The 8,999-nt window shown below is 39.0% G+C and overlaps 1 protein-coding gene across 5 annotated transcripts in view; it reads left to right on the top strand.

Annotated features, from left to right (window-relative positions):
- Window positions 1-2,891: 2,891 nt before the first annotated feature.
- LOC125751771 (PHD finger protein 21A-like) overlaps window positions 2,892-8,999 on the top strand; it is a 44,105-nt gene continuing 37,997 nt past the window's right edge. For 3 of the 5 annotated variants that reach the window (XM_049031034.1, XM_049031033.1, XM_049031035.1), the window contains exons 1-3: window positions 3,338-3,624; window positions 8,352-8,387; window positions 8,882-8,933. In XM_049031034.1, coding sequence (XP_048886991.1) covers window positions 8,904-8,933 — 30 coding nt within the window. In that variant the 5' untranslated portion in view covers window positions 3,338-3,624; window positions 8,352-8,387; window positions 8,882-8,903. Of the gene's footprint in view, window positions 3,041-3,337; window positions 3,625-8,351; window positions 8,388-8,881; window positions 8,934-8,999 lie in introns of those variants that run through there. The other 2 variants (XM_049031036.1, XM_049031032.1) reach the window with 2 other exon arrangements.

Genomic DNA, 8,999 nt, shown 5'->3' with positions numbered 1-8,999 from the left:
AATTTCAATATGCTATAATGTAACACTGCGTTTCCTAATGAAGTGGACGTGACATATAGAATAAGTGCCTGTGTTTTCCTAGAGGAGTGGCGATACGGTGATGTAATATAAGACGTATGTGGCAGACAGCCAACAGAAACACACCTACTCACCATCTCAAAGCCAACACACCTGAGCAATCACTCCATAAGCAAGCCGTGCAGAGACGTAGCGAGTTTGGCAGGTGAATCACGTGTTATTATGTTATTTAATTCTGGAGGGAAAAAAAACTTACTTAACTACTTGTCTAAATCTAAATCTAATACCTTTAAATCTAAATTTACCTAAAGGGATTTACGTCTTTCACTGTACACTTGTTATGACATTGAAACATGACAAAGCTGACTTGAACTGAATTGAATTAGCTGTGTTCTGGTGCATCTTTAATTCATTGTTTGGAAATGAAATGAAATCACCTCATTTTTCCAGGTAATATTAGCCAGTGACTGGAAAAGGCCAAATCAGTCAATCATTCTTACGTACAGAAACCATAACTGTTCGTTTCCTGATTTGTTCACACTGTATTCGGATATCGGTAATATTCAAAAATCTGTGTCTATGAAGTTATTGATATCATTACCTAGTAAGATGATAAATGAAAAAATGAGGTTAAAAGAAGATAAGGTGAATAACCAACTCAATGCTTGGATTCAACGTACTAGTAAACGTGATTTCATATCTGACTCTATTATATAATTCTGTAGAAGAGATTAACATAACCTTTGTCATGTTAAAGTACAACCATACACCTTTATGTGACAGTGGAAATGAAATCAAAACCTGATATTCAAGCATCAGAGAGATTAAGGGATCAAATAATGCAATAAGGATAATTGTACACAACACTTTTCTTGTGTCTATATTATTGTCTAGTTTAGGTATCTGCCTTGAAGTAGATGGCACCAGTGTTTTTAAACCCTGCTTATCCATATTCTGGAACTTTTTACGATTTCTGGTTTGTTAAAATCTGATCCAGTTGATACAATGTTGTTCCACATGTACAAATACAATGTACAAAAACAGGAAACGATGATGACTCATAGCTAAATGACCATCGCACATGGGTACCGTACAAATAAATTCAATTCCAACTACATACAAAGAATACTACATCTGTATAAAAATCTGAAGGTTGTGGTATACAAGTAAGAACAATCTAGAACATATTTAAAAGCAAGATATGAAAAAATGTCATTTGAAATTTGTAATGATTACAGGGCATCAAAAGTGGTACTTTGAAGAAGTAATATAAAGGATGGATGGCCCAGCCACATTAATTTCTTCGTCATTCCACACTGTCTAAACAGCTACACAAGGATTTAAAAAATATATTAAAATATTATGAAAATCATATCCTTCAAAGCTCACAACTTTTTCAGGACAACTCCTTCTGTCTGACGGATTTAATGTGTAGGCTATATGAATACATTCCCGTCAAACTGTTGTCATTTCTTGCTTATAGTACAACAGCACTGTTATACTAACTATACTAGCTATATGCACAAACTTTGCAATCAAATTTGCAAAATTTACGAAGACTAATCCCCCCCCCCCCCCCCAAAAAAAAAAAAAGCAAATAAGCAAACAAACAAATAGAAAGATAAATAAGCTTAATGCACCTGGACTGTGGTTCTAATTGAAAGATCAACTCATTTAGAGCATTTAGATATTACCCCGGATTAACAAGGTGTTTAAAATGCATCTTGTTGCTGAAGGGCCTCAAGAATCAAATGATAAAAAATGACTAACGGCTTGTCACTTCCATCCTTATCACTTCGTGAGCTATTAAAAAATACTATTACCATGCCGTGTTATTGATTTAATTGAATTTCTTATAAACCACTCTGATGACTTACCGAGCATTATAGTTAAGATTAATTTGTTTTTGATCACTTACTGTTCTCTAATTTGAATTAGCATACAAAGCAAAACGCTTCATTCATAAAGTAACCATGTTTGTTCCTTAATGCATTACACATACACGTCAAGAAATATTCTTTGCAACACCAATGACTTCTTATTCGTAATGTAAAGGCACAAGAATAACAGTGTTTTCCCTGCTCCCAATATCTTATAATATTTGAGAGGTAAAATAATCAAGCATGTAGCCCAACACGTGAGTTAACAGAGCACATGGAGAAACGGAAATCAGGAACTACATGAATATACTGTCGTTTGTTTTGTTTACTATCTAAATGTTGGTTTCGTTTTGTTTGGTATTTATACCATAAATGTTTGCCTAATATTTAGTTTTAAGCATCCATTCGCAAGCACCGTAGATCCAAAATACTTTAAAAAATTTTATGTAAAAATTATAGCTTATGAAAATATTTCTTTATTAAATAAAAAGTCATGCATCTGGTAATAATTTATACCTGGTAAGTATGCCAATAATATGTTTTCAATTATGTTAATTGAAAACAGGTAGTGACTGATTCTATGAAAATCCATATTACATTAGCATTAAGGCCACAAATGGACTTAGCGTTTACTGTAAATTGATAACCTAAAATATGTACTCGGCTCATGGAGTCATGTGAATGCACATTGACCTTAAACCACATTGTCCGTTTTAAAGAGGGTTAATAGCAAAAATTTCACCCAATGCTAATTCCTGCCACGTATTTACTGCTTTCTGCACGTAAAGCAGGCGGGTTGCGTTAAAAAAGCGACGTGAGCTGCACCCCACCCCGCCAACCATCCCCGTCATTTTGCTCCTACAGTCCGCGCTACCTGTTAAACGGCAGCTCGCTTTTGTTCTTATTCCTGCAACTCATCCGGTTTTTTGCGCTTAATGAACGACATCCGATCCGCTGCCGGGGTTTCCGTATTAAACTGAATCGCAAACCCCGTTGCTCATCCCCTGCACCCGTGTCGGTCCCCATCGGACTGTTAGGAAGAAACACGCAGTCAGAGAAAGCACGATCGGGAGAGGGGGGGGGGGAACCCAGCAGCGGTACCATCCACAGCATGTTCCGCGTACTTCTTCGCACTACATTAAGTGAGTAACTTCACTCCAGACGAGTTTTGCTGACTTTACATCCGGGTTTTTTCCCTAGGCAATGGCAGTCGCAGCACCGCCGTTCCTTAGGCAAAGTGAAATAAATTCGCCGCACCGTCACACAAAGTAGTTCTCTTTTTCAAACTCATTTTCTTTCCCGTACGCGGCGATCGTCGAAACGAGCACCTTCACTTAATGCTCATTCCATCGCCGCCAAAGACAAGGGCGCCGCCATTATCCCATTTATCGTCTTTTATTTCACTGTTTTTTTTGCCTCCTTCTCTCCCCTTCTTCCTGCGCGCATTGATAACTAAGGTGCTCAGGCCGGGGGTGAATGAGATTGAAGAAGAGTTCTTGTTTTGTATCTCAGTTTCTCTCTTTTTAGACAAATTAAATAAAAAAAAATAAATTGAAACGAAAACTCTGATCATATTCATTGGGGGGTTATTTAGACGTCGGCGTAATAATTTTATATTTGGGAAAGGATTAGGTACAGAGATACGGGGGTGTTTGTAAATAATTATTTAAATAATTTGTGAGGAGAGGAGGGTTGACTGCTGCTCAAGTGAGTAAAAGAGAGGAGGGTAAGTGCACCTCGGGGTCTTTATATTATAAGAACTTTTGTTTATTTCCCTGTTGGAGTCCTGCTCGGTTTTTGGGGCGGCACGGCTGTTTTTCCACACACCGCTTGAGTGTTTCGGGCGAGGTAAAGCGGTCCCCGTCTTACCGGTTTTGTTCATTTATCCGTATTTAGGAGTTGAGTGATATTTTTCTAAGTGCATAGCTATTGGACGAATGGAAACGAACCGCTGAGGCGCAGATCTAACTTGCTGCTATCGAATATTAAAAATTATTACGCACGCTTTCTGCCTGTGGGGGGGAATAAAATACCTGGAACAGTAAAGATATGCCACTTAAATAAAAAAAAAAAAAAAAACAGTGTAGCGGGATCCTTCATCTTATTGTCGCGATCAGTCACAACGTATACTTGATGATTTTGGTTGTTCTCCGTATGTACAGTGTAACGCTGGTACTCGGCTAGCTACATGCGTCTTGTTGTCTTGGGGGGGGGGGGGGGGGGTTGTTACAGGAGCGCAACTATGTAACTTGCCGGACGCTGGGGCAAAAAAGGGGTATTTCGTTACCCAAGTTAACGTGAAGCGGGCGATCGGCGGTGCGGCTTGATGGGCTCGCAGCCGAGGAACGGATCGTAAGCCGAAAGCGCACCTCGATCGGGGCAGAGAGAACTCCCGGCTAGCAGGGCAGATGATCTTCGGGCAACTTAATCACTACTTTGCGTCAAGTCGTCCGGACGTTATTTATTTATTTATGCGCCTTCGCTGGACGCCTCCCCCCCTCCTCCCTGCTGGTGCAGCCGTTTAATTGTAACGCTTCCCATTTAAAGAAATAAGACACCGGGCTTGTATTTGCACGTATTGGTAGCCTCCAAGCTAGCTAGGCCTTTCGCTTTTTTATTTATTATATCACTGGAAGCTGGTGGCATTTCACTGCGCGGCTATTTAAGTGCGAAATGTTTCGCTTTTCGCATTTTATTCCACTTCCCTTCTTTGTTTGAATCACTTTAAAGTCGTTTGCTGTTGACTGGTTATTGTGCACCAGGTAGGCGAGCGTGCCAATTAATTGCCCCTTTTCCAGACCGCTATTGCATAATAAAACTGTAGGCACATTTTTTTGTTATACGTGATGTTTTATCCACCTTTTATTTCTAGTGGGCTTATTTTAATAACCTGTAGGCGTCTGTTTATCAAAGTAATAAACAACGTTTCTATTCGATCGTTACATTTTTGATGGCCAGTATATTAGTTGCTTACCATTTTTTCTTTATTAACCATATCACGGCAATATTAACAATAAATAACTAGTTATGGTTACCACAAGTGAATTTTTTAGTAGACTGCGGAATTTAGGTACGTCCTATCAATAAAAGTGTAACTCTTCAGCTCCCAACAGTGTTTTGTCGAGATTGGTATGCAAGGGTTTGAAATAATGTAGCAATTATCCGGTGGAAAGATGCAACACAAATATAAGCATTTTCCTCTTAACTGCTGTATATCGTGATTTTGTTATTTATGTAGCTTATCTTGGTTGTTACAAGTTTAATACCTAACGTACAAATACATGCATCATGGCCAATTGGTTATTATAAGTTCAATACTTAACTTACAGATACATGCATTATGAGTTGTGTAGCACTGGCCAATCTAGACATACTAAATATGGAGTACTTTATGAAGGTTTTTGAAATAATTGGAAATTAACTGTGTGATAACGAATATCTGAAATATCAAGTATTTTTTTTGTAACTGACGTCTGGTTCATTAGTATTAACAAGACACTCGGTGATGTCTGTTTACGGAATAAGATTTGTTTTCTCTTCTTGAGCTTTCCTAAATTAGATTGAAGCCACTTATTAGACATTGTAATCAGTTTCTGTTTGCAGTACAGATAGCAGTTTACTATACGACTTTTCAGATTTGTAAAACTTCTTGAAACTCAATTGTCATTGGCATGAAAGTGCACATTGATGAATCTGGAAGGAAAAAAAATGTCTGTTCTTGCCTCAGGTTGCCATATTGCTCTTGACACCATCTTTGATAAGAAGAAAAGCAAATACACAACTGTCAGTTATATGATGAAATACAGGCTCTGATCAGTGAATAGGTACTGGGAACATTGTGGAAAATATTGTCTGGTTTTTGAAATGCCTTCTTATTTAGGACCAGTGTAAGACTTATAATCTACTGACTTTCAGTCCCACATTAAAGAACCTGAAGTCAGTAGGTGGGCTGAGTATAGCATATAGTTTTATCATGTAAAATTTGAGAATGTTAGAAGTTGTTCTAAGATATTCTTTGTAAATATAACAAACTTGTGAATTTCAAGTTCAGATGGTCTGTGGTTCTTTGTTAATTTATTGACTTGTTGAAGTATATTTATGCCAGAGTAAAGGGCCATTTAAGGTGGCTTTGCGAATTGGGTAAAACATCAAGGATGTGAACCATCAGGAATCGCCTCACATCATCAGCCAGCTCATTTTTCTAGCTGTAATGTGGCTTTTAAAGTTTCAGAGGTAGAATATCTGTCTTGGGAGCCGGAAAGTATGGCTGATATGCAACAGTATTGCTCTCTGTGCATAACATGTTAATTAGCTTTTCATTAAAACAGCTACTGAGTCTGATGTCTTGTATGTGAAGTTGGAACGTCATTGAGCAGAAGGTGTGGCAATAAGGTCTCACATAAACAATGTCTGCGTTGACTTTAGCACCAAGTCATTACTGTCACTGTCTGAGGTGATTGTTTATAAACTAAGGTTGTTGGGATCTTGCAGCATTGTTCAAGATTATCAGATTAGACACACCCATGCAGAGAGTTTGGTGATGTTGTTAATTTAACGGTGACGTAAAGATCATGTTTAGACAGAAAAGAAAAAATATAGTGAAGCTGCATGATCTCTTTTGCAGCTGAAAGAAGCTGTTGAACACGAGCTAATAGTTTTTAAAACCACGTTTAACAAGTTTTTTTTCCCCCCAGCTGCAAATGAATTACTTCCTTTGCAAATGTTTTGGTGAGATGCACTGTAGTGGATAGTATTAAGAAAAGTGGTCAGTCTTACTGTATCTTTCTTACTTTTATGCTTGTACCTGAATTTACAGGGTTAACTTCATTATGATTCTGTGTCGTACCAAGGGACAGGAAAAGCATTTAAAAATCAGAGGCAGCAAAAGTTTAATGAGTGAATATTATTAGTGGTCAAATGCTAATAAATGAATTAACTGTAAAGGCCAGGACGTTAGCAGTCCTGTAATCAATGATATTGATCATATAATTTAAAAATTAACCAATTGATCGGATTCTTTTTTTTTTTTTTTTTTTTTTTAATGTTGTGGATTGTTAAACATGGCTGATTTTTGGCGTTTCCTGTGTGCCAGTTAAGTGTATTTGGTGATTGGTCTTGCCCAGACTGGAGCTCAGACATAACCAGCGATGGACATAACTGCCAGTATGCATTCACCTTTAAAAACGATACCACAATGGATTGTCACACGTAACAGTGTAACTTCATACTTATTTTATGTGCATTTGTGCTGAAATGACAACAAAATATAATGAACTTTAATCTCTGTATGCTAACTCTACTTCATTTGTGGTATTCAGGTTAAAATGCAAGCTATTTTCTTGTCATAGTAACACAAATGCAAATAATATAAGTGTGCGTTTGCGTTTTTACAAACATTCGATTGTCGCACGTATCATTTTTAAAGGTGATTGCGTACTTACGAGACAGTTATGTCCATCCCTGGGTATAACAGATGTATTGGTACGAAACATGCATTGATGCCACTTCTGTTTTACAACACTAATAAAAGCTGTTCATCTGCCCATATTCTGCCTAAATTGTAACGTAGTCAATTAGTGTAGTGTTTTTATTTTACGAATTGGCCACGCAACATTTGGCTGTATTTGTATGTTTTATATATGTGTATATACAAGAAATTCATATGGGGTTAATTGGCCAAGATGAAGAAACCTAAGATTGTAAGATGCATAAAGTGGTGTGTATGGGTTCACCACCATAATTAGTCTGGGTACTAATTTATAAGAGACAGTTACATTGACAACTGGTTAAATACCAATCACTGGTGGAGGCTCTGGCTAATGGGTCACCATCGCCTCTCTTGGTGACCACCCCTAACCTGTTAGAAGGGGTGCAGACTCTGTGTAATGGGTCACCATCTCCTCTCTTGGTGACCACCCCTAACCTGTTAGAAGGGGTGCAAGCTCTGTGTAATGGGTCACCATCTCCTCTCTTGGTGACCACCCCTAACCTGTTAGAAGGGGTGCAAGCTCTGTGTAATGGGTCACCATCGCCTCTCTTGGTGACCACCCCTAACCTGTTAGAAGGGGTGCAGGCTCTGTGTAATGGGTCACCATCGCCTCTCTTGGTGACCACCCCTAACCTGTTAGAAGGGGTGGTCACCATCTCCTCTCTTGGTGACCACCCCTAACCTGTTAGAAGGGGTGCAAACTCTGTGTAATGGGTCACCATCGCCTCTCTTGGTGACCACCCCTAACCTGTTAGAAGGGGTGCAGGCTCTGTGTAATGGGTCACCATCGCCTCTCTTGGTGACCACCCCTAACCTGTTAGAAGGGGTGCAGGCTCTGTGTAATGGGTCACCATCGCCTCTCTTGGTGACCACCCCTAACCTGTTAGAAGGGGTGCAAGCTCTGTGTAATGGGTCACCATCGCCTCTCTTGGTGACCACCCCTAACGCTGTCTCCTGTCTTGCAGGAGTTGGAGAGCAGAGGACCATTTCCCCGCCAGGTGGTGAGTCCTGCTATTATTGTTCTTTTGGCATCCAGCCCTGCTCGGCAGTCTGTCACACAGGACGGCTGACGCACTGCCCGATTTTGCTCTTGCTGGCCCCACTTTTCACTCTACTACACTCACTCGCACCGAAAATTAACAATTGAGTTATTTTTCCTTTTAGCTTGGGTTAAAGTTTTTTTTTATTTTTTATCAAAGTTCTTTTGTAGTAGAAGTAATTTCAGATCGTTTCAAGAAGAAAAAGTGAGTGAAACTTTTATAATCTCATATATTCTTCCACAGAGCCAGCACAATTTTTGGCAGTGAGCATACCGGTCATAATGTCTTTACAGTCACTGCAACAGAACAAATTGCGAAGACACTGCCTTGTAGAATTTTGTAATTATTCACAAGTTATTTTTGTGGGTAGATTCTGGCCTACAGAGCCGTCTCTGAAAGGCTGACATCTAGGTAAAAAATGATGGTAAAGTCTGATTTGATTGTCTTGTGTCCAGCTGTATCCCTGAGGCAACTTGGATGGTGTTCAAAACTGGAGAGGGTGTGAAGGTAAGATGGAAAACATTTTCCTGTGTTTAAAAAGCCAATCATGGCTTCAGTCCTACTTTCCAAGTA

This window comes from Brienomyrus brachyistius, chromosome 11 (genome assembly GCF_023856365.1).
Source record: "Brienomyrus brachyistius isolate T26 chromosome 11, BBRACH_0.4, whole genome shotgun sequence".
NCBI lineage: Eukaryota > Metazoa > Chordata > Actinopteri > Osteoglossiformes > Mormyridae > Brienomyrus > Brienomyrus brachyistius.
Note: the sequence above shows the minus strand (reverse complement) of the source record. Positions and strands in the feature narration are given on the sequence as shown.